Source organism: Diabrotica undecimpunctata, chromosome 8 (genome assembly GCF_040954645.1).
Source record: "Diabrotica undecimpunctata isolate CICGRU chromosome 8, icDiaUnde3, whole genome shotgun sequence".
In the NCBI taxonomy this organism is placed as follows: domain Eukaryota; kingdom Metazoa; phylum Arthropoda; class Insecta; order Coleoptera; family Chrysomelidae; genus Diabrotica; species Diabrotica undecimpunctata.
In genome coordinates, this window is record NC_092810.1 from 140,554,613 (window position 1) to 140,581,892 (window position 27,280).

The 27,280-nt window shown below is 33.8% G+C and overlaps 1 protein-coding gene across 2 annotated transcripts in view; it reads left to right on the forward strand.

The window, feature by feature from the left end:
* LOC140448119 (forkhead box protein L2-like) overlaps positions 1-26,900 on the forward strand; it is a 132,278-nt gene extending 105,378 nt beyond the window's left edge. For both annotated transcript variants that reach the window (XM_072541195.1, XM_072541196.1), the window contains 3 exons: positions 7,566-7,957; positions 9,493-9,722; positions 15,855-26,900. In XM_072541195.1, the coding sequence (XP_072397296.1) occupies positions 7,566-7,957; positions 9,493-9,722; positions 15,855-16,080 (848 nt within the window). In that variant the 3' untranslated portion in view covers positions 16,081-26,900. The remainder of the gene's footprint in view (positions 1-7,565; positions 7,958-9,492; positions 9,723-15,854) is intronic.
* The last annotated feature ends 380 nt before the right edge of the window (positions 26,901-27,280 follow it).

The following is a 27,280-nucleotide window of genomic DNA, read 5'->3' on the forward strand; positions in this document are numbered from 1 at the left end:
ACTTTTCTTTTTTTATTTGTTTGAGATTTCGTAAAATTTAAATCAGTGTGAGTAAAAACAGAATTTGGCTTGTGTGAAACTTGTTTAGATACCGGAATAATTTTACTAGTTGTAGGCAAACTAGGAAAATCTTTTTCATATTCTGCTAAACATTCAAAGGAGTTGTTACTTACAAAATTTGAAAAGGACTTTTCACAGTAATTACGTGCTTCTACAAAAGATATGTTATGTTCAGCCATTATATTTTTTATTTTTTTCTGTTTTTCATATTGTGGACATTTATTAGATATCGACAGATGGTTCCTACTTTTACAATGAATACAAAATACAACTTCTCTATTACAATTATGATCTTTTTCTTTAATTTCACTACATTGAATACACCGTTCTTGTGTACTTTTACACTGTTTGGATACATGTCCAAATCTAAGACATTTATAACACTGAACGACTTTTCCAATATACTGTTCAACAGGACAAAATACCTTATTAAAAGAAACATAATTTGGCAGAACGTTGCCTTCAAATGTGATAATTATTGTCTTTTTATCTATGAATTCAACTTTATTATCATTAACAACTTTACGTTTAGTTCTATATATATTAATAACTTTAGAAGATGACTCTATAGTATTTATTAAATAATCTACGTCATACTGAGTATCTACGTCCCGTACTAAACCCTTGATTTCCAACAAATGATTAGGTATGTACGCCTTAAGATTTTCCAATTTTAATGCTTGATTATTTACTAAATTATTTGCTTCCAGTAAAGACTTTAACAAAACCTTGATGCGATTTCTACCTATGCTTTTAATTTCTAAAATATTTGTAAGCTTTAATTTTTTGAATAATATGTGACCAACAGTCATCGGATGTAATCTACCTAAATTTTCAACATTTACTTTTTCAATATAAACCCAAATATTTTTAATATTATACTTATCTGAGCGTAAATTAAAGGTTTTCTTTTCCGGTTCCATGACAGCACCTACACTGTTGACATTTTTTATGATCATGCTTTGATTATTAGTTATTTTTAAGTGGTCCTCACTATTATCTACTAACATTTGCGTCAACGAGGACGTCCCTGCACTAGAGTCCCCCATTGGGGGAACAAAATATAAGTTTACAACCGTAAAACACTTGTCGTTTAACTATATGGTCAAAATTAAAATCCTAATTATACATAAGTAAATCACAATACTAATTAGAAAACCGACTGGTTTATTATGGTTCATCATCATCATAAGTGGCTCGACAATCCGTTGTGGATCTTGGCCTGCTCACAAAGAAGTCGCCACTCCTGTCGATTCCTGGCAACTTCCCTCCATCTTCTAACCCCTAGAATCTGTAGGTCTTCTTCCACATCATCAATCCATCTCATTCGTGGTCGTCCTCTGCTTCTTGTGCCCTCTGGTTTTGAAAATGTTAATCTCTTCGTGTATTCGTGATCTGACATCCTAGCAATGTGTCCAGCCCATCTAAGTCTCTGCACTTTAACGAATTTCACAATATCTGGATCGGTGTATAACTGATACAGTTCAAAGTTGTATCTTCGACGCCATAGCCCATTTTCATTTACGGCCCCAAAAATCTTTCTAAGAATTTTTCTCTCAAAAATACCAAGAAGTCTTTTATCATTTTGAGATAAGATCCACGTTTCAGCCCCATATATCAAAACTGGTCTTATTAAGGTCCTGTATATATTAAGCTTTAGTGCACGTTTTATATTTTTATTTTTTAAATGTCTCTGGAGGCCGTGAACAGTTCTGTTTGCTATTGCTATGCGTCTTTTTATTTCGTCGCTTGTCGTGTTTGTTGCGTTTACTAGCGATCCAAGATATGTAAATTCTTTGACTTGCTCAAAGGTATGGTTGTTAATTTGAATTCTTTGTTGGATATTTCGAGGGTTTTTAGAAACCAACATATATTTGGTTTTTTCCTCGTTTACCACAAGTCCTAATTCACTTGCTGCGTCCGCAAGCCTTGTAAAACACTGCACCATGTCTCTCATACTTCTGCCCACTATAACTATATCGTCAGCGAATGCGAGAATTTGCGTCGATCTATTAAAAATAGTTCCATTCATTCTAATATTTAATTGTCTGATTGCCTTTTCCAAGGCAATATTAAAGAGGAGACACGCCAACGCGTCCGTTTATTATGGTTTTTGCACTTAAATTTTAAATCAATACTGTTTAAAATTATTAAAAACTATAATTTTTCTCGGAGAACTTTTAAATTCAAATTTTCACTTTGACAGTTATTTGACGTATGGTTACGAATGTTGGCAATCATCATGGCAAACTTTATTTTATCTGCAGCGGCGCGGAAAAGCTACACTGATGTTGTATTGAACCAGATTCTGATGAACCAGATTCTGAGGTTCTTTATCCAAGATGTTCTTTTTTTTCCTGGACCTCGTTTTTCAAATATTTTTCCTTGCAGGATGGCTTAAAGGAGAGCATATCTGGATTCATTTCGCATAATATGTCCGAAGAACTGTAACTTTCGGGATTTGATGGTGGTCATTACCTCTCGGTTCTTATTCATTCTTCTGAGGACCTCCTCATGTGTGACTCGGTCACATTAAGCAAGCAGTCCACGGGATCTTAAGCATTCTCCGATATAGCCACATCTCAAATGCTTCCAGTTTTCTGCACATATCAAAGATCCACGATTCAACACCCTAAAAAAGGACAGAGAAGACGTAGCATCGCAGCATTCTTACTTTTGTATCAAGAGAGAGGTTGTGACTCTTGAAGAAGGCACCCATCCGATTGAAGGTGGATCTAGCTTTTCCGATGCGAGCTCTAATATCCTGCTTGTTGGTCCATTCTTCATTTATTATGGTGCCGAGGTAGTTGTAGTGCGTCACTCTTTCTACGGGGGATTGGTTGACATAGAGTTGACCTTCTTGCTAATTATCATAAGCTTTATCTTCTTAACGTTTATATTGAGTCTATATTGTTGACTGTAATACGTGATTTTGTTCATAAGAACTTGTAAGTCTTCTAAGTTGTCCGCAAATACTATGGTGTCATCTGCATATCTGATATTGTTTAGCCGGTAACCATTTAGTACAATACCTTTTTCGGTAGGTATTTCGTTGCTTTTAATTTTAATACTAACTAACTATGTAGTTATTGCAAAAAAATTACACAATTCGTACAAGGAATAGAGTGACATCAAGCAAAATTGCTTATATACAGGTAGAAGAAGAAAAACAATAACAAATCTATGAATAAAATAACTATCTGATAAAATTCAGACAAATAAAGCAATCCTTTAAACATAATTTTATAAAATTGTTTCGTTAACTTTTCCCGAGGCTGCAAATCGAATTAAAAATGATAAACTTGACGATCCCGGGTTATCGCAATAAATAGAGAACATGCGCTCCACTAATGAGCGATTCGTTTTATAATTAGGCCTAAATAGTATTAGGCACTTACAGTTGTAAACAACTTTAACGATTATCTCCAATAATTAGATTTTTTGATCTTGTACCATATTTTTTAATCAAGGACTGGCACCGCAAAGATGATCTTGACTGGATGCGATAAGTAATGAATAGGTTTTTGGTTTGAATACGAAATTCTGATTACAAGTATTTTTAATTAGTTAATAATTATTATAAGAATTATGTCGAAGGATACAGCTGGCTATTTGTTTACATTTAATACAAAAATTTCGAAAATTTAATGATTTCCAGAATGTGGAATAAACGCAATCATATCCAATTAATTGGTGACATAATTTATATAAGGTAAATTTTTTAAATTTTAAGAAGATAGTTGAGTTAGGAAAAGGAGGAAAGCTACGCATCAATTTTTTATAATAAACGACACACGCTGGAAAAGTTATGTAATCTTAAACTGCTTGCTTAATATGGGTACTATCTCGCCAATGGCGCTACAACACAAGTCACAACCCTGGTCACCCCTAGATCCGCCATCAAACATCCATTTCCTTGGCTGTTCTCCTCCAGTTATCCACCCTCAATATATCTTTAGCATCGGTCCTCACTTTGTAACGTTATATTTTGCCTACCACATAGAGTATTATTATGGGGGTTAAAAGTTGGGGACAGAAACTATTGGGGTGGAGATAGGGCAAGCAAAATAAACGAAACTTATGCGAACGGCACTCAGGGTTTATTTGGAGTAGCTGGGTCGTGTATAAGTGAATGTCAAGGGGGTTGGATTGGGGCAACTACAAAAAATGAAACAAAGGGGGTACTTACATGAATCTCCTAGACAAATGGGCTACAAAAACAACAAGAAAAGCCTCTAACTATTTAAAATAAGGACGCCGCTTCGAAGAATCCTAGTCTTGCTGGATAAAGGAAAAAAAGGCTCTTCCTTCCTAAAAAAAAAGAAACACAACAGGGGTTAGGAGACTTTTCTAAAATAAAAAGACAAAATGGTTCAGAGAAATAAATTAAACATTTGTTAGTGTCTCAACACAAACAGTACAAAATACAGATGGCACAAAAAATACTATATTAATAGTTACAGAGATTTATACCAAAATTATAAAGAAGAAAAAACTTACATATGTCCCATTTGTTTACAAAATCCGTTGCTACAAAACTTACAAATGTTACTGGACTATAAACTGTGGCAGAAGTAAATCATTACTAATAAAAATTATCTTTTTAAATAAAATATATACCGAGGTTAACCTTTTTCAAATACAAAACAAACTAGTGTAAAAAAAATAAAACTAAGCTATCATATCTCAACGCCAAATTTAAAAACAGAACAAATAAAATGACAGCTAAGACCACGCCCTAAAACTTACAATTTTAATTATTACAATATTTTTAAATTTTAATGAAAGCAATTATTATTTATATTAAAAAATGTCTATTTTTTGTTTAAAGTTTAAAATAAAAAAGTTACCTTGATTTCACTAAAAACGCACTGAAACTTGTGAGGGTGGAAACTGGATTTATTAAAATTTCTGGGGGTAGAACTGGATGGGAAATCTCTGAACACAAACAAAAAAAACTGCTTCAATGGTCTGGAAAGACGACCAGGCACAAATAAGTGAGGTTGAAGTAGCACTAAACGACTTGGCTTCTTACAAAACAGGAATAGGTGCAACTGGATATAATGGCAGCATATGGTTATCTTTTAAAACCTTATAACTTGAAACTGTAACTACTGTACGTAACGTTACACTTACTGCACAATTAACTGCAAAGCTACTAATCTTCCATTACATAAGACGAAAAACAAAGAAACATTTCAAATTTGACGAACAATTTGGACAAACGCTAGAAGCAGCTGACAACGCCTCAGCGAGAGTGAGCTAATTCTTAAAAATCATTCGCTTCCCAACTTGGTATAAACAAAACATATAAACTTGAATATTTCGTTCATTTGACGACGAAAAATATCTTTAAACGGTTTCGATCAAAGAATAAAAAGGAAATACACATCTGTGAAATACTAAGCAAACTCTAAAATGCTTTATTTTCGACCTCGGTGACGCTAAGATGAATTGAAAGTAATTACCAGTAAGTGGCTAGCGAAAGTTCATATGCCGAAAGGCCAGGTCTCGCTGATGTCTTTCCGCTGATGTTTTATACATCGGAGGTACACGAATTACTTCATGCCCGACGTCCCACCATAATTCCACTAGGTGTTTTGTTCTTACAAGGTTCTCTGCCCAGTGCTATCTTTGTATTGTTGGATAATTTGGTATAGAGGGTTTTTGGTAATATTAATATAACTCGTGGTTGGACCTTATTTTATAAATAGTATTATGACAAATGGGTCCTAATATCATTTTCATTATCTTTCTTTCAAAAGTATTAATAACGTTTTTTTCTGTCATGATCCATGTTTCTGTGCCATATGCTGCTATTGGTCATATGATAGTTTCATATATTTTGAAATTTGCGGATCTAAACACAGAGAGAAGATGCTTTGTTAGCAAGCATTATCCTTTTCCGTATTTCCTCTTCGCTACCGTCCTAAGTTATCTGTACACCGAGGTATGTGACCTATTTTACAACTTCAATATTTGCGTGATTTATTGTCAAATTTGGCAAGTTTCGTATGCTTACATTAGGATTTTAGTTTTATCTAGGTTGACGGCTAGCCCTATTTCTTTCGTATTTTCTTCATACTTCACATAACGTTATGTGGTGTCTCTTACGGTTCGCCCCATCAAGTTTACATCGTCTGCGTACATCACAATCTGTTTAAACTTATTAAACAATATATTTCTTAAAAACCTTCATTAAAAACCTTTATAAAAGGTATATATAATCTAAAAATGCCCTTTCGAGATACATCACACAACGTTTTCTGACTAATAACTTCATCATCAGTGCAGTTACCAGGTATACATGAGTGAAGTCACTAATATGTGGGTAAAAACTTTTTAAATATTGTTAACTTTGTAAATTATTACATATCTGTTGATAAATTTAAATAATGTTTTAGTTATAAACAGATTTACATCATGGCAAAGCATGACTCTCAGGGCTTGCCACCCAAGAGAAGGTGTATTTATGGGTGTTTGATAGCAATTGAGATAAAGACTCTAAGTTGCTATCAAACACCCATAGAGACACTTTCTCTTGGGTGGCGACACGAGTCACAAGCTCAACCTGCAGCTCGATGTTCAAGCCGAGCTTCTATCTCGAGCTTCTATCTATTGCTTCCTTAATAACTTAATGTACAGCTTATGTTACGCTTTTGTGCTTTTTTCGATATCTATTTTGATCGGAGTGTTCTGAAGTTATTGGTTTAATCTATTTACATACCGAAATCGTATACTCTGTTATTTAAGTAAATATACCGTTTCATATTCGTTACCTTCCCTGACTTCCATGCAATAATGGGTAAATAAAATTTCACTTAGTGCTAATATGTTATCTGATCCACAATTGGCTCCTTTTTTAACTCCTTTTGTAACATCCCTTACTACTTCTGCCATTGTTTTGTCGTGTTTTAAAAATAAGTAGATGATCGATCTTTGATTAAGGTAGGTCTTTTCCATGAATAAATGTGAATTTTTTATGCTAGAAGAAATGTTTTGCACTTTTAAGTTAAATTTTCCACTTTTTTCTTTAAGTAACATGCGAAGTTTTTTTTGAATAACTCTTTTTGATATACAATTATTATTCTAGCAATTGTTAGTAGGCATTTTTTTCTCTAACAAAAGCTTTAAATTGTTCAAATACCTTTAGATCTTCTTTTTTTCCTCGATATTCTCTAAATGTTCCAAATTCCCAAATTCATAATACTTTTTCTAGGTTTATTTCGTTGTACACCTACTTGTATAATAGGTTAACTACTAACAACAACTTGTTGGTCGTACATTTTTGCACAATTTAGAAAATAGTTTTTTTTATATAACAATTTCCGGAGTGGAAACTGAAACATCTAACATTAGTTAATTTAAAATGTAATTTTATTACAACCAATTGTAGCTTAATCTCATATAAACATAACATTTATATATAAAATTACTTTTATTAATAATTTTGCCTCGAGAATTTTAAAAATATCGATTTTCACTTTATATATTTTTTTTTTCAGCTATGTCACCTGTTAACCCTTTTACTTCGATAGCCAACTCAACATTGACCGGTGGTAGTACCACTCCTGGTCCACAGACACCTGGAGTAGAGTCCAACGACGAACTCCGCACTGCCTCAAATTCATCTTGTCAATCGCCTCAACCTCAACCATCTTCCTCAACAGCCACTTCGACGTCCAATTCCTCATCTTCCACCAACAGCCAAAGTAAACCACCATATTCCTACGTAGCGCTAATAACGATGGCAATCCAGAGCAGTCATTTGAAAAAAGCAACACTTTCAGAGATATATCAGTACATCACTTCGAAGTTTCCTTACTTCGAACGGAACAAAAGAGGATGGCAGAATTCCATTAGACATAATTTAAGTCTAAATGAATGTTTTATTAAGGTCAGTACAAATTTTTTAAGTAATCCTTTACATTACCTACTTATTTTTTGGCATTGTTCATCATACATTAAACCCCTTAATTTGTAATTTTACATTAATCCTAACTTCCTATATACCTGTACATAATTTCTTACCTATTTGAATGATAATATTTGGATTTGAATTATATTAGTTGCTAAATTCTGTTTGCAATAACTTTCTAGTTCCAATTATATTTATGTAAACACTCGGTTCAACGTGCAAGTCACAAGGTACAAGGCGATGGCCTTTTGGATGAATTGTAGCTTTATTTATGGGCTTATCAATTGGGGTTGAACTCTTTAATGTGCAGTTTAACAGAATATTCACCTCGATAAAGATCGTTAGGTCATTGTTTGAAATTTCCGTCGAGTATACTTATTTTGGAGCTACCAATAAAATACTTACTCCACGACTTCAAGAATTATTTCACATCGTCGATCGAGAACTTCGGACATAAGCATTTATATTCGAAATATATTATACTCGAATTTATATATCAAATTTTATACATTGGTCCTTCGAGCCGGATCAGTTTCGGTCCAGTTTGTGAGAAACTAAATACAATTTATTGCTAAGACAGCGAAGCAATTTATATTTTATATGTATGTAGAGTATTTGTAGGCTATTTAGATAATTTATAATTTGTAGAATATAGTTAAGTTATTTTTGATTGATTCTACCGTACACGAAATCGTAGAACAGTCCGCGACCCTTATCAATAATTGGAATGCTAGTTCGCCTTCACGTGGTGCACCCTGCATAAAGTTAAATGAATTAGTAGCAAAATTTGGCAGCAGAGCAACGGAACAAATGTCTGCCAACAATATACATAAAGTGGTCACCAAAATTGGAGAGATTACCGTAGTTAACATACATAAACCTCCAGCCACTATATGGAGACCACATGTGGTAAAGAACCATCCACATTTTACTATATACTGCGTCGACTTCCAACAGCCACCACGAAATATGGTGTATAGTATACTTACCACGAATAATGAAAATAGGGAGCCACTGGTCAAATGGTCCGAAGCGCACAACACATATCTAGTTGTTAATGCTAAAGACAGAGGAACATATAAATCAGCTGCCTGGAGAAAACAATATAACCCAGATTTATGCTTTGTCTTAAAAGATACCAATGATAGATCACTAACAACTGCTAGAAGTGTGCTTACAGACTTCCCACATATGTATTCAACATCGACCTTTCAATCCCAATAATAAGATCATATCCTCGACCTAGGTGGAATCTTAGAAAAGCGAATTCGAGAAAGTTCTCTAAACAATTGACCACACCTGCAGAAGAATTGGAGGAGCTAACCAACTAAATATCTCCTAACAAGGTTGCTGCAGAAATGCGGAAATTTCGTTATTCGTGATGTATTTCGCTTCAATTCATTGCAATTTTTAATGTTTACCTTTTGTTTTATAAGACTGGATAAACATTTTATAATATACATCAATGCTAAGTTCTTATAAGAAAATACCACTTTCACTGTTTTTCTTTATAGGTACCCAGAGAAGGTGGCGGTGAACGAAAGGGTAACTATTGGACGCTTGATCCTCAGTACGAAGATATGTTCGAGAACGGTAATTACAGAAGACGAAGAAGAATGAAGCGACCTTATCGCTCTGCTCAACCTTATCCAAAAGCCTTTTTCGGGGACACCCTTAGCCAGCACGGATTACCGTTACCTAGGAATATATTTACCCCACCTACGTATCCCCCTGCTTATTCCAGGTTAGTATAAAATATTCTACCTTTAACATAATATGCTATAATAAATACAAATTTCTAATAAAAGAATAATTTTAATAAAAGTGTAATGTCGAAACTTAATCATATGTGATACATGGATGCAGTGGCAGCTGGTGATAATTTTGTTCAGGAGGCTCTGGTTCAAGAATACAAAGATGGAGACGGGTTTTAATTCAAGGAAGGAAAGATGTAGACAAATAGTACCTAGCAAATAAAAATATATATTCAAAAAAGTTAAAAAATAAAAATTGATTTAAATATACCATACATTATAAGAGCCGTGGTCTTCATGTGTCAAGGATATTCAATTGTGTAATACAAAATCAGAATTATATAAATAATATTTTCAAAACATGTTTATTTGGTATAAGCACGCACACGGGAGCAAGATAACTCTATTCGTGTGCATAGACATACTCGTAATTTCGAATCATGTAATTTATTTTTGTAATAAATTGTTTTTAGTGCTAGTTATTCGTATATACCTAAAATCAAAAATTTCTATTTCAGGAAACATATTTTGGTTTATTAATACGAATCTTTGCTAATACTGAACCTATTGCAATTTGCAAAGCTTTGATATTTTTAAAACAGTCTACAATTGATTCTGCAATAATTATATTGGACTCCCTGTCCTTGGGTTTGGCTAAGTATCCAAGTTACTCCTCCAATTATATCATATATGCAATTAAAAAACGGATTTTAGAACTGCAAAAAGTTAACAAAAACATTAATTTTGTATGGGTTAAAGCACATATCGGTCTTAAGCATAACGAGTATGTGGATATGCTGGCAAAAAAGGTGTAAAAAATGGTTTGACCAAAAACTACCTGTATGTTTTTGTGATGCAGTAGTTTATATTAGAATAAACTATCTCAATATTTGGAACGAATGTTGGTTAGTTGGAACGTTATACCAACCATTCTAGATACTGTAGTATACAAAATCAAATACCGAATAGAACGTGGTTACAGCCATTAAATATTCAAGAAAATATATCACAACTATGACACATCTTGGATTTGGCCACGCTGTTAACCCACACATCTACATAAAATTCAAGTTTTTGAAAATGATCATTGCCAAAATTGTGGCAAAAAAGGAGATTTAGATCATATTATTTTCAAATGGATGCCAAAAGGATGAAACAGATCGCTTTATTCAACAATTACATGATCTCAATATACAGGCCCCATCCAATATCCTTAATCTCTTAGCTAATGGAAATGAGAGAATTTATAATGCATTAGTAAAGTTTCTGTCAAGTACCAAAATAGTCTTGTAGTGTCAATTATCAAAAAATATATATATAAAAAAATGTGGTGAGCAACTTGGACAGTCCATAGCAAAGCAGCTGTCGAATTGAGTAAAAAGTAGCTCAAGAGTTTGCTGTGGAACTCTGAAAACCTCATCATCTTGTTTGTGTAAAAATATAGGTAAAAAGGAGATAACATAAAAAAAGAATTTTAAATTATATTATGTACACTTTTTTTTGAACACACTGATGATTTTGAAATGAAAGAGCTGACTAATATGATATTTAACTTATATCTTATTTTAATTTCAGTACTTAAATCATATTAGTCAGCTCTTTGTTATTGATATTTTATGGACTTTACGGTCATTTAATTTTTATGTATGAGGTATTAGTCATGTTGTAGCTGGCAGATTGACACCTAGTCTACGCTAAAAAAAATAGGAATCTTGTTGATGATTTTTTACAACCACTACCCAAAAAGCGTTTTTCTGCATTGGTTTTATGCTTATGTTATGTTGTATGTAGTCTTATAAAAAACTCATGTTTTCTCACAATAATGTAAATATATTGACATTAGTATACCAGAAAGTTTTGTATGCACAGTTCCATATATCATTATTTTGTATACTATGTTTAACAGCGTGATTCCACAGGAGTTTCCAAATTCTGGTCTGTTTTTTATGTAATGTGCAATACTATCGCTATTCCACTTCGCTGGTAACTTTTTATTTAACAGTAACTTTGTTATGAGCTCATGTATTTTTTTTAATAATCCGTCTTCTCCTTCCTTGAGTAGTTGCTATTCAAATCTCGACCATTGTTAGTGGACTCTTTTCTCTGTTGTCTGCTTGGTCTAATGGTATATCAGAGTTCGCCTCCATCCTATCTGCCCCGAGATTTTTCTTAAATTGTTCTGCCATATTTTAGTATTTTTTGCTGGTCTGTTAATATGATATTATAACCCACCTTATTTCTATACATCGTTGTTCCCGGTTTGAATTATTTTCTGCTTTTCTTTAGTTTATGGTAAAACTCCCTTGTCTCTGTTGGCTTACCTAGTTCTTGTACTTCTTGAATTTCTTTGCTCATATTTTCTTTCTTCAGTCATTCGTTCTTGTTCTTCTTTGTTTACTTTTCGTGTCTAGTACTTCTTCAGGTTTTAGTCTGTTTTCTAGTTTTATCTTAGGCTCGTATATACAGCTACCAGTGTGCATTTTGATAAACAACTAATACTTACTGGGCAATGGTATATATAGCGACCGGTAAGAACAATTACAAAGCAGTCTTTGCATAGAGCAACGCTACAAACTTGATAAATTAAATTGCTGTGCATTTATTTCTTTTTAGATAAATCACAAAGAGCACAGCGCCTATAAGTTCCCTTGGTGGGTAAGCGTGAACCAGCATTTAAAGTTGAGTTTGACGGAGGTCCAGACTTTTTTCTGAAAGTAAAAGAGATAATCAAATTATCAGCTAGTTCACTGCGGAACTGTATTGCAGTCATAGGCTTAGAACTTAGTTTTTTTTTTCAGTCTCCTTATATAAAATAAAGATGTTTACTATTGCTGCGCCTAAAAGTTGGTAAAATATTTTTACCCACCAACGTCTGGATTTCCATACGATCTAGTAGTTAGCATAATATTGATAGAATCCAGTTATGTATTTGTCATAATCTATTTCCGGGCTTCCGGGTTTGTTCTCAAAACCTGTGCTTTTTCTTGAAAATTAGGTAGATCTTTCCACTTATACACAGATATTTCCTCAGAACTAACTGATTTTGGGAAAGCTCTTTATCAACACATAATATTTGTTTTGGAAAATATTTTCTTGTTTGCCTTACAGTGCCACAAGCAAAAGTTTTCTTTTCCAGTAGTTTCTGTATCAGTGGTATTGTGGTGAAAAAATCAAAGTGTATGCACCACGATTTTGATAATTCGACAAGTTCTAAAACAATACGTTCTAACATATCTGACGTTGATTCAGTAGATTTGATTGATTGTAAATTTAGAAGGGATCCCGTTTATGCCCAAATTTTAAAGCCTCTTTTTATTGGTTTAATTGGGATATTCTGTTTTAGTGATATACGTCCTTTTAAAGCACACATGTTCTAGTCAATTGATAGGTGTCTATATGGCGTAAAAGCATTTTGAAAGGTCTCTGAAGGATGGTTTATGCATGATCTAAATTTGTAGAGCTTATCAAACTCTTTAGTTTTCGGTTGGGGCATATTTTCATTATTATTTAGATACAAAAATTTCAAGACTTTCAGGAACCTTTTTAATATAAATACTTTAGTCACACGTTCAACATGGAAGTTTTCATTGCTGGACTAATATGACGTTCTTGTTGGAACTCTGAAACTTCATGACTACAAGTATTTCCAAGAAAGCGTCGAGTTCTTTCATATCCATTAAAAGCTGCAAATTCTTCTGGGTAGCGTAGAGTTCGATTCTGTGGAAATTGTTTGACAGATACTCTCACTAAAGAAAACTCTGAAGAGGTCGATTTGTTTACTTGAATTAATGTCAACATTGGCACTTGTAGACTCAGTAAAATCAAATGATTCGAAAAGGAAAATTGGAATGTTTTTCTTGAACAGGTGTTCATCCTCGTCTTCTTCATCAGAAAAGATTTTTTAGGAAATAACCTAGCCAACTTGTGTTTTAAACCAAATCCATCATCTGGATCAAAGTCAGGATCTTGATCCGAATTATCAAAATCTTCGTTTTCACTAGAATTATTTGTCTTTCTTGTAAGAGTATATTGGCGCACCCTTTTTAAGTGCTGCATTGAAGTACTGGAACATGTCTACTGGCTGTCGATACTAGTAGTCGAGGATTGTGACGGAGTTCTGGAAATTAAGCTTGTCTCAGGGAAATTGTTGTCCGCTTCCTCATCGCCATCAAATTCGAAAAGACAGCACTCTTCATCATTTAGATGATTCGCTATATACTGGAGTTCAGCTTCTGTAAGCAGTCGGTTTTGAGACATCTAAAAAAACATAAATAATGTACTGGAAAAATTGTAATGACAAATAGGCCTAATTAATAATTAAAAGTCTTGTAGAACCTTGTCTAGCAAATAAATACTAAACTTCACTTTAACGTATCTGTAAAAATTTTAGGATTGTGTGTAAACTACGATCTCGACATTTTTTTGGTTTAGTATGTCAAAAAATTACGTTTTATTTGGTACAATCCTCAAAATGATTCCATTGAAAAGTGCCCATTCGAAACAAGAGATGAAAAGTAGGGAAAATTATTTTAATTAAATAAATAGTATTTACAAAAGATAATTTTATTTTATCTTATTTTAATTATAGTAACGATAGTTTATTTGTTTTTCGGTAAGAATATCATATACCATGAATCATAGAAATCAGTAGAAAATATTGCTAGTTAAATCATGCACTTTGCCGGCTATTAAAGCTTTAAAAGCAAATAAACGGACCGCTTGGAATGCGTATATCTAATTACTAATTGCAACTTAAGATAATACGGTGTACGTATGTCAGCGATTTTATGTCGTTCTCTGAGACTACATAATGATAATAAGGTTTTGTGGTTCTTCAGTTGTAATTCTGACTTTACAGTTAAATGTTAATTGAAAATGGAAATTCGAAAAATATATCGACAATCTAGTAAACCGCATGCCTGAGAGCTTTGGCAACACTGATCTCCATAAGCCTAATGTTATTTTCTTAACGTGGAACGCTGTATAGTAAAAAATAATGAAAAAAGTACACTAGAGACTTGCCGTTCATTTTTGTTCAAGTATTTTATTCCAAATGACACGTGTGCAAAAAAACAAAAATAAAATCAACTTTTTTACATAGATTGTTGCAGGAAGGCACGCTGGTAGCGTATTATACAGTATATTCTCTCTATAACGAACACGGTTATTACGAGGTTTCGCTTATAACGAGATACATTAGATGTCCCGTGAAATTTCTATTGAACCATAACCGTCTATAGCGAGGCAAATTTGGTTATAACGAGAGAAAATAAGATCTGTGTTTTTTACGTTTTTAGTCCGGTCGTGGCTATAAATAAATACCTTTTCAAACAGCCCCTCAATAAACTTAACTGCAGCCCGCAATAAACTTCTTTACAATGAATAAATACAACTGTTTCACATCTTTAGAAAATATATAAAATATAAGTACAGCTTTTTTGTTTTAACGTATATCATTGATAATAAAAGTAAACAACTCTTTTATGTTTTAATATATTTCATTGACAATAAAAGTAAATAACTTTTTTTCAAAAACACCATTCAAACAATATTTATTAGCATCTTATATTGCTCCGAATGGCTTTACTATAGGAAGTTAATGGTTTAGAAAACTACAGATTCATATGTATGCACAGTATTATGATTGTCTGATATAACGAGATCGGCTTATAACGAGGTAATTAGTCTGTCATTTCAGTTTTCGTTATAGAGGGAGTCTACTGTACCAGTTTTATCGCATTATAAGGATTGTTTTCACCGCAACTCTAAGTGATCTTGCTATGCTTAACTTATTGCTGTTATCATTTGATTGCTCATGGAAACTGTGCTATTGTGGGTTATAATTGCAGTTCTCTTCCAACCAAAATTAACCTCCAAAAATAAAAAAATACCCCAATGTTCTAGAAGTGCGTTTAAACTTCAGCGTAAATATCGTCAGAAGTAGGATTTGTTCTCTCTTTGGCTAATATTAATACTTACTAAATGACTTACTTACTGCTAAATTTAGAGAATTATAACGAACTACGAAAACAATTTCTTCTTTCTGTGAAATTTTCAGAGTGATATTTTAAATATACAATTCTAGACATTCAAAAATATTAAAACACGGTCTTTCTTTTCAGATACGATAATTGGCTTGGCCAAACTCAACTAGCCTCTTATACAACTTGCAATACAGCAGCATATCCTCAGCAAGGTTATCCTTCCCCCGCAGCTTTTAGTACGTGTAGTGTACGACAGGACGCCGCAACCAGATACCCTCCTCCGTACTGGCCCCCCGAGGGAGATTATTCTCCAGGACCACACGGATCGCCCCCGACGGATACCCAATTGATGCTGCAGTGGTGACTGTTATTGAAAAAAGGCAATGTGATTTAAATTGGGATAGTGAAGTGATCACTTCTCCTAGTGAAATGTTTATATGAATTTTATAAAATAATTGTTTTTTCTTGTGATGATTTTAATGAGGTGAACCAAGTGTACGACTTTAGTGAAAGGTAGGATTCCTTGTAATCTCATTTGCTTTAAAAAAAGAACAAAAATGTATAGAAAAACTACATTCTGTATCAGAAATTAATATTTCAACAATATTTTATACTATTCTCAAATCCAAGGGCTGTAATATAATATGAGTAAATTTTATATTCACTGTGTATGTATAATATAGAATAAGCGACGAAATATTCTTCAGAATCGAATAGGTGTTTATACCTGATCCTATAAAGGGTAGATTTCGTTTTATCTGCAGACTAATATTAATATTATACACTAACCGGAGGCCTATGTTGAATAGTGGATGTTGGGCTGTTTCGCGTTTATTATAGGAGGTGTTTATTATAGAGCAGTTTAGGTATGCAGTTAGGGGAGGTCTATGCCGAACAGTGGATGTTGGGCTGTTTCACATTTATCATATAACAGCAGACGAATTATACAGTTATCGGTATATTTCAATAACTGGATATCGATTTATATACCTTGATGTCCTCTCTATCAACTGCTCTCTTTTTTCATTTGACTTTGTTAACATTATTTTCGATTATTCTACCAATACGTACTAATCACGCCATCTTGCTGAGGGCATCGTACCATCTGGCTTTGTTCTATGTGACATCTAAGATTGGTCGCATCGTGAGGTTAGGTTCGCTTTTGCGCTGCCTCGGTAATCGTTTTTGGCAGACAAAAATAAGACGAATAAACACACGGAAAAAAAGACGATTTAAGACATCTAAAAAAGACGAATTGACAGACGGAAAAAGTAGGAATGGCAGGGACCCGATCCGTCAACTGCGCATATGCAATCTTTAACACAAACACCATGGTGGCATAAGGAATAACATAAAATTATCAGTTTTTTAACATAGCTATGGAGCACAAAAATTTCAATACACACTTATATTTTGTACTATGTGAAAATATTTTATAATAAGGAAATTATGCCCACCGCAGATTATTGTGAGTTGGACTAAAATAATAAATAGTTATATGCGTATCAAACAATATATACCTACATAGATTAAATTTTTTGTACCAATATGATTATTAGAATATGCATCATGTATACAATTAATTTAGAATAAGGGGTGTCATCTACTACACGTTTTTCAATAGCATCCAGTTGCTTCATATTATCGTAGCTTGAATTTTCTTCCTTGTTAAGAAGAATGCATGTTTTTCAAATTTTCTTTTTTGAAGATATTAATTCATTCTTCTCCAATTTGAAAGTAAAATCATCAGCAGACTATTTTACACAGCTCAAAGATCCCACAGAATTGAAACGATGGCTTACAACCTTTAAGACACTTATTGAAACGCACATTTTCCCGATATTTTATCGGTGTACATCTACACGATCACAATAATAATAACAATACACGTGTATGTGTCTCTATTTTTTCGTATTTTCCACAATAAAGCATAATTAATTACTGATACTTTGCCATGAATATTCTTTATATGTTTATTTAAATTAGACTGATCTGAGAAAATTTTACCAAATTGAAAATAGGACACTGAGATATTTGCTAACTACCCAAATAGGTAACTACTCAAAACAATTTTCTATGCTGTGATTTTATACACGTGCAAATACAATATCAAAGATCAAAGTAGAATCAAAGAATATAGACGCATTACGCGTATATATTCTTTGATAGACAAGATTTTGAAAGACTTTCGACAAGACAAGATCCCGCTCAACATTTTCAGTTGAAGGTTCGAGACATTTCGAACGTCCTCGCATCTGCGCAGTTGACGGATCGGGTCTCTGCAATTAATCACTCCTGATTCGACCCTGACTAACTGGGTTTGAACACTGCTATCTCTGCCGGTAATGCAGATCCAGTTCTTACCGACATTGGCACCAGTGATGTCAGAATTTATTAATCAGAAAATATTATTTTTTTCCTAACAACTGGAGATAATTATATATCAACAAGTACTGAAATAGGGTACATGTATATACAGGGTGATCCGCTTTTATGACAAACTCCGGTATATGCAGATACCAAAAATTTAGAAAAATAGGAAGCAACTATAAGCTTCATGTTTTAAAATTAATTTTATATATCTCTCACATTATGTCTCACTATTCACATGTTTCACACTATTCACACTATTCACAAAACAAATACGTTGTTTGCCTTTTAAGCTTTTACAACAACCAATGAATAGATGGCGTTAGTGAGTTGTGACGTCACTGTATTCGTGAACATTTACATTTTGTTATTGCTAAGTCAGCAGCAACTTAGAAATGTGCAAATTTGAAAATTACTCTTGAAGAGTTGAGTTAGATGACTTTTTATGGTTTTAAGAAAGACCTTACTGACTAATAATAAATCAGGGCGGATCTTTGTAGAAGTGGATGTGAGAGGTGATGGATTTTTGCAGAAAAAGTTATGTGATTACTTCAGTAATAATAATTAACTTATCCTCTCTCTCAAATAGGTCGGGAATATTAACAAAAAAATTAAAATATTTAAAAATTATTAAAAACATCATTTTTTATATTTTCCTTGCTTAAGGATTTATTTTGGGGCAAAGTCGTACTGAAATAAAATAGCCATTATTAAATTAGACTGGTCAAAATTGTTTTAATTTATTAACCTTGCTGTTTGAGATGCTAGGTATTCTCTGCCCTTTTATATGGAGTTGAAGCCTGGACAGTTATGGACGCAAGTGAAAGAATATTTGCCAGCTTTTAGATGCGGTGTTATCGAAGAATGTGAAAAATATCATGAACAGAATACGTAACAAACACGGAAACATTAAGGAAGATGAAAAAAGAAAAAGAAATAATCAACACTATAAAGAAAAATGGTTACATACTAAGAAATGAAAAATATGACTTGATGCGATTGGTTATACAAGGGAAAGTGAAAGAAAAAAGAGGACTGAGGAGACGACGCACGTCCTGGTTGAAAAATTTAACGCAGTGGAGTGGAAAAACAACAATACAACTCTTCAGAACTGCTGCAGACACAGTAAAATGGGCCGTAATGATCGCCAATGTACTTAAAGGATGAGGCACACGAAGAAGAAGAATCTTGCTGTAAAATAGCAATAAATCCAAAAAAAAATAGGGTAAAAACAATTCTTTTTTATTCAATGTTTATCAAAAACTTAGGACTTAGGAGTTAGGACCTTCATAATTCGCCTACAAAATCCTTATAATATAATACCACATTTGATGGACCACCAAACCGTCCACCAAATTTCATTAAAATCGATTTAATAGATTTTGCAATCTAATTTTGTTTTGTAACAATAAAATACTGAAAACTTTGTTTTCAAAACTTCCACAAAATTAATTTTGAAGAATCAAAGTTTTCAGTGTTTTATTGTTACATAAAATGAATTTCCATCAAGTAACGGTCGAATCCATCAATTAATTTTTTTTTAATTGAAATTCTTTAAAATCTTGCAAAACAAAAACTAGAGCATATAAAAGTTTGCTAATTTTTTTAGATATAAAGAAGAACGCCACATATCTAAGATACTTTATACAAATGAACGGATTATTTGGCGGCCTCAAGAATGTTTTAAATTGTAAACAATTTTTTGGCTTATAAACAAATAGAATATATCACTAAATATTAGTTTAAATTAAATTCAGAACATGGTGTTAGCAAAGACTTGGTAAGACTCTTCTTTTAAAAAAAAAATTTGAATTACGAGCATTGGTTCCTGAGATACAACGGCAAGAAAGTTGACCGGCATTTGCGACGAAGTTATAAACAATAGGATGGTAATCTTTAAACTAATACCTTTTTCTTTTGAGCTCGTTCTCAAAAAAAAATTTTATATCTTTAATATATTTAAAATATATATTATAATAATAAAAACAATCGGTATTGTGCATATAACCAAGGAAAGTGGAACCAAAACAGTATTTTTGTAATTTTTAAATATTTTACTTTTTTTATTAATATTCGCGACCTCTTTGCGAGGAAAGCTAAGTCAATTATTATTACTGAAATTATCTCACAACTTTTTCTGCAAAAATCCGAATCCACTTCTTACATCCAAATGTAGTTGTTTTTTCACAGATCCTCCCTAGTCTATAATGCATCGAATCGTTTCTAAAAAGTTTTGGAAATGAAGCACCATCAGATAAGACTGTTTACAATTGGTTTGCAGAATTTGTCGGTCAAATAGCCAAGCCAGTCAAGGAGACGGATCACATTCACTTGATTGTAAATGATCTAATGATCTCTGGTTTAAACCACTAACAAGAAAGCAACACCTAGGTCAGAAACCGAAAGCATCATCATCAGAAATGATCTCTGTAGACAATCCATACCAATGAATATACAGATAATTTCTCTTGATCTCACTACAGACTGAGTAGTGTACGACGGATAAATGATATCATATCATCAAAAGTAGGGCAAGCGGTAGGATTCTTGCCTCGCATGCCGGTGGTCCGGAGTTCGAATCCTACCGCCGGCGAGAACAACTAGACATTTTTAAAAATGTTTATAGGCCCCAGGTCGACTCAGCCTGAATAAAATGAGTACCTTGGGTAAAACCAGGGGTAATAATAGGCGGTTGAAGCGTAGCACTGGCCATGTTACCTTCCTTGTATACCATAGGCCCTAGATATAGCAGACTACCCTGCTATACTCCCAAAGCCGCGACGCGGTATAAAACGGGAGACTATTATATATCATCAAAAGTTAGGGTATTATGGAAACCGATCTCCCTGACTCTAAGTACAACAAAGTTTATTATATTAATTTTTATTTTTATTTGTATAATTTTTTGCTAAAAGTATGTATAAAGCAATAGTTACACTCCAGCTAGTGGTTTTATTCATAAAATTCAGGTAAAAACAAAACAGAAGAGTTATTTTGTTTATCTTGAAAGAGAGGTTTCATGACAATCAAATATTGGAGTGTTTAAAGTGTCTTCTATAATTTATAACGAATCTTTGTTACCCTTAATCAGACACATGTACTAAAAATAACCAATGTTCTTATCTCTTTCTATCTCTCACTCTCTCTCACTCTCTCTCTCTATCTCTCTCTCTCTCTCTCTCTTGTCGCTTTCCCATTACTGAGTATCGTGATTTCCTCAAATACTCCTAACACATTTTCTCCATTGATCTCTATCTTCAGCTGCTCTAAGGGCTTTGCAGAATGAGTAACGAAAAGATATGATATCACCAAAAACTTTGTTTTCCAACGGAAAAATATACGCCGAAACTTTGTAGACATCACCAGAAACTTTGTTTTCCAACGATTTGATTAACGAAATCACAGCAGAATTCCTGTTGTCTAACACATAAGTTTCTGAATTAAAACCCTCTTCTTCAGACGTTGTACTAAATCAGCTTTTTTTTTCAATGGAATTCAGTTCTCTATCTTCTAGTTCCTTGCGTAACGCTGTCACCTTTAACTCGCTGATTCTCATAGTCATTTTCACAAAATTTATTTAAATATTCCACTTCTGACACGAAATGCACTGTTTTTAGTTATTTATTAATAAATTTACACCAATGTCTTTATCTTACAGTTATTTTTAACATTATTTTAATTTATTTACAGTAATACTAAAACCTAATTACTTATTTAATTTATAATATACATTTATTTATGACTTAACAATACGAGTTTATAATGCAGACTGATTCAAGCAAGCAAGCAATTTAATTAAACCCAGCCTGTGAGACATATTCACCCCTTAGAATTACGTTCGGGTTTAACAATATATTGGAGCGAGGTGTATTAATTCGTGTAAAACAGGAGTCACTTTACCACGCTCTAATGCTCCAGACCATCCCTTTCCCCCCTATAGCACTCTGATGGGCAATAGGAGCACAACTATCAGCCAAATGCTCTTCGTGTGGGAGTCCTGGGTACCAAAACTATAACTTAACTAACCGATTTAAATTCAGGCCAGCGTTAAGCGCTTTATTCCTTTTATCCTCTTTGCAGACTAATTCTTAAGCTTACCTTAGCTTCACTGTTCATTTTGGATAAGGGTAAGGATACTTTATTACTACTAGGATTGAACAAGTCCCCGTTTAGGATCATGTGATCCTCTTCAGATTTGCTTTGAATGTTTGTTGGTTAGCACAGTAAGGGATAACAGCGCCGAAAAAGGCACTGGGGCAAGTTTACGAAGGCGTGTGTTGTGAAGCATCTTAGAGGCTGTTGAGATGGAGTCGGCAAGTCGAATCAGAGGTGAGAGATTCTGCCTGGATGGGATGTTCTTTCCAGAGTGTGTTTTTTTAGCTAAATGTGACAAAGACTGTGTCTCTAGTTACTATTGTTCCTGCAATCCGTTTTTACGTCTACGTCCAACTTCAGAACTAGTGTATTGCACTAAAATTCTGTTATTGGACGTTTGCGTTAAAGCGTTAAAGCGACTCGTCAGCTTTCGAGAGGCAGTTTTGCCACAAATAGTCCAGTCTGAGTGTGTGAGATGGCATGACAGTGATGGACGCTACCATTTCGGTGTTACTTCACAGGGCACCGTAAAGTCTTTACCTGAAACTTGACCTCGTTGAACCCTCGTCTATGGATACCGGTTTTTACTAGTATTTTATCGAAAGTCGGAGATTATTTTAGAGTCGCAGCTAACATAACAGTATCTAGACTTTGTCAAGATTCAGAAATGACACGATTTTGTACTCAGATGTGAACAATCCTTTACAATTTGAGAAATTACTTCGTTGTAATATAATATTGTTAATTTCAGGTAAAAGAATATTAATAAATAAATACAAAATATGCTACATTTGGTTCACCTCATTTCGACGTTTTGTACAAATAGGGGAAGTGTATATAGACCTTAGTTACAAGAATTAATATATTTGAAATTTGTCGAACGTTGCAAACTGTTACGTGACCGTTTTATTTTTATTACTGAGTTATCGTCGAATTTTTTGTGTTCAAATTAGAAAATAAGTTTTAGAACAAACTATATAATACGTACTTCCATATATATATGCAATCATAAAATTATCGTACGTCGCAATACACTAGTTACTTAATAGCAGTGTTATACTAATACACTCATAAACATATCTTGGTAACTTTTTTGCATTTATAATAAATACTACTAGTGATTTTGTACAATATTTTAAAGTATATTAAAAATAATTTTAAAGGTTCAGCGTTCTAATAACAGATATTCTACTGTTAGTATAATAAAGTATTTACCTAAATTATTAAAAAATGCTTTTATGGAAAAACATAAATTTCACTGCATTCATGCCATATCTGTGTTAAGTCATGTAGTTAACTAATGATCTTCGTAATCCTAATTTTTCAAAAATTTTTTGAACAATTTTGGAAGTAACCTGAAACAAGCAATTGAAGTAATAGTTAGAGCTAGCTGAAAAACAATATTACTTGATGCTAGTAAATGTTATCTTACACAAATATAGATAAATTTTCTTGATAAACGAAATAAATAAATAACTTGTCAACTTGAAATGTCAACTAAACTTGTGGCATAAGACTTCTTTTTTGAAATTGTGGTAAGGCTAACTCATGGCCTAGTTTTCGAAGAAAAAGGCGACACCGTATATTCTCCTGTTCATTTCCGATTAAAATCACTTGAACATTAATGCCTGCAACGTTCAGCATGGAAAAAAAAAGACGACCATGGGCTAACGACGTGTGTTTCTAGCAACGTTGTAGGAAGCGCAATCGACAACGTCGACACCTGACTTGGTTTTATTATAATATGTGATCATGTCTGGTTTCGTAGCTAGTCCTGACGTCTGATCTATGGAATCATCGTAATGCTGAGAAGATATAACAAGAACATTTCAATTCTTTTTTTGGTACGTAGGAAACAATAGTGGAGTGTTCTCCAAAACCAAACATAGTTGACTGTGGTGGTCGCCTTTTTACAGTTTGCAGATCTACTGGCAGTTCCCTTTTATTTTTTTTATTGTGCCATCATACGACAGTCTATTAATTTTTAATTCGGTAACAAGTTGCACATCTGTAAACCAATTATCTACCATTATATTGCGCCTCGTTCCATAAATAGGTTGTGCCAATCTTCTAACTGATAAAAAAGAAAATAAGAGAAGCTAGAGAAAGATGGCTAAGTGAGCAATGCCAGGAGTTGGAACAACTGGAGCGAAAATATGACTTTTTTAATGTACACAAAAAGATTAAAGAAATGACAGGAAGGAGAAGAACAACACAGATAGGACAGATCAAAGATACAGATGGTATACTCATAACAGATTTACAACAAAAAATGAATCGATGGACAGAATACATATCACAACTTTTTGATGACAAAGATAGACAAGAAATCTCAAACGAATATACAGATGATACAGGGACTGATATAATCAGAGAAGAAATAGATTATGCAATCAAACAAGCGAAAAGTGGTAAGGCCCCCGGTCCTGATGAAATTCCCGTAGAACTGCTCAAACTTATGGGCGATGAATCTATTAAAATACTCCTAGATCTATTTAACACAATATATAGAACTGGAATAATACCTAGGGAATGGCTCCGTTCGACCTTTATACTACTGCCAAAAAAGGCAAATACAAGGGAATGCAGCGAATATCGTACGATAGCTTTGATGAGTCATACTCTAAAACTGTTCCTGAAAATAATCCATAATAGGATCTATAGGAAATTAGACGTAGACATCAGTAACACTCAGATGGGATTCAGAAAAGGGCTGGGTACAAGGGAGGCTCTGTTTGCAATGAACGTTCTCTCACAGAGATGCTTAGACATGAACCAAGAAATTTACACCTGTTTTATTGATTTCGAAAAGGCCTTTGACAAAGTACAACATGAACCACTAAAACAAATTCTAATAAAGAAAAATATAGACAGCCGAGATATTCGAATTATATGCAACCTATATTGGAATCAAACAGCAAATGTGAAGGTTGAGGGTAGGCTAACAGAAGAAATTCAAATCCGTCGAGGAGTCCGGCAGGGATGCATCTTGTCGCCACTTTTGTTTGATCTGTATAGTGAAGCTATTTGTGAACAAGCACTCGAGGAAGAAGATCTTGGTCTGATAATAAATGGTGAGACGATCAACAACATAAGGTATGCTGACGATACGGTTCTCCTAACGGGAACGCTAGTAGAACTACAACATCTCGTTCAAAGTCTCAATATATACTGTAACAGTTACGGCTTGAAAATTAATTTGAAAAAAACTAAATTTATGGTAATCACGAAATCAAAGAACATCAGAGCTGATCTTGTAATAGACAATACAACGATTGAGCGTGTGTCCTGTTATAAATATCTAGGTGCTTGGACCACAGACGATACTGATCAAGCAAAAGAGATTAGATGTAGAATAGAAATCGCTAGATCAGTCTTTAATAGAATGCGCAAACTTTTTTGCAATCGTGATATCAATATAAAGTTACGAATACGAATGCTGCGGTGTTATGTCTTTTCTACCCTGTTGTATGGAGTAGAGGCTTGGACACTAAAACAGTTGACCACAAAAAACATCGAAGCTTTCGAGATGTGGTGCTATAGGCGCATTCTCAGAATATCATGGATGGACCGCGTCACTAACACGCAAGTACTCCAAACTTTAGACAAAAGATGCGAAATTCTAAATGAGATAAAAACTAGAAAGATGGAATAATTGGGGCACATTGTGAGAGGTGAAAAGTACGAACTTTTAAGAAATATCATGCAGGGCAAAATTAAGGGCAAAAGAAGTGTGGGAAGAAGAAAAATATCGTGGCTTCGTAATCTACGTGAATGGTTCGGGTGTAGTTCGATTGAACTTTTTAGGCGCGCTGCTAACAAATTCGCAGTGGCCATGATGATTTCCAATCTCCGCTAGGAGTGGCACGAGAAGAAGAAGAATCTTCTAACGACATCATATGGTTTATTACTTTGTTCATAGAGTCCCTGGGGTTGCTTTTCAGCATATATTTCCAGACTATGAATATAAAAAGTAACTGCATCACACATAGCATAAATTTTTACTCCGTATTTGGATGGCTTTGAAGGGATATATTGTTTGAACCTGCAACGTCCCCTCAAAGCCTCCAGTTTTTCGTCAGTAGTCACACACTATCCTAGTGAATAGCTATGTTTACAATTATGAACAAAATCGTCGGAGAGTTCACGAATCTGCGCAATGTTGTCAACAGCTTTCCTTTCAAGTATTGTGATGCGGTCATCGAAACGCAGGCATCTCATAAGAAACTTGAACCTTCTGAGGCTCATAACCAGTCGAAATATTTCCACGCCGTTGTCATCTGTACCCCAGAGATCCTCTAACATTATTTTGTTGGCGTGCAAAGTTCCTGCTAAATATAAAAGGTCTATGAAGGGCTTGAGTTCTGTCATGTCCGTGTCAGTTGCATTACGTTGTCGGTCAAAGCGATCCCTTACTTCAAGATGAATGTACTGGTTTGTGAACTTGACTACTGTTTGTAGCATTTTATCAGAAAATATCTGACTCCAACATTCTATATGTAACTTAGCTAGTCGTGCTACATGTATTACTCCTGAGAGACGTGTAACCAGGTTATGTAGCTCAGTGCATCGCTTCTTCGCGCGCGGTGTTTTTATCCATCTAGTGGTTTTATCTTTTCCAAAGTAAAATAAATTGTCGTGTAAATCTGGTTCTTCCTCTGCGCCACTCTCTTTAGTATCAGAGTCACCAACCGTTCATCCGTTGGCTGATCTTCCGCATCTGTGTCCGGTTCATCCTCGAAATCTTTCACTTGGTTAGGGGCATCTTCATTTTCATCCTCTTCTAACATAAATTTTCGAAGACATTCTACATCATTGAAATTATTTAGGTTGTAAATCCGCTTTGCAGCCATTATACTTAAAATAAAAATATAAAATAACACTCACCTATAATAAGTAGGCCGAAAATAGCCTAAAATACGACCAAAGTAAAACAATACTTACACGTTATGTCGCAATGTATCAATATGATACAATACGCTTGTATCAACACATTCAAGCACTATATAGCTCTATAGGACGTTACGAATACGACTGAGCGGTAGACTAAACCGATCTAGGAAGGTACTATAAAGGTGGGTTCTCCTTACTTTAGGGTT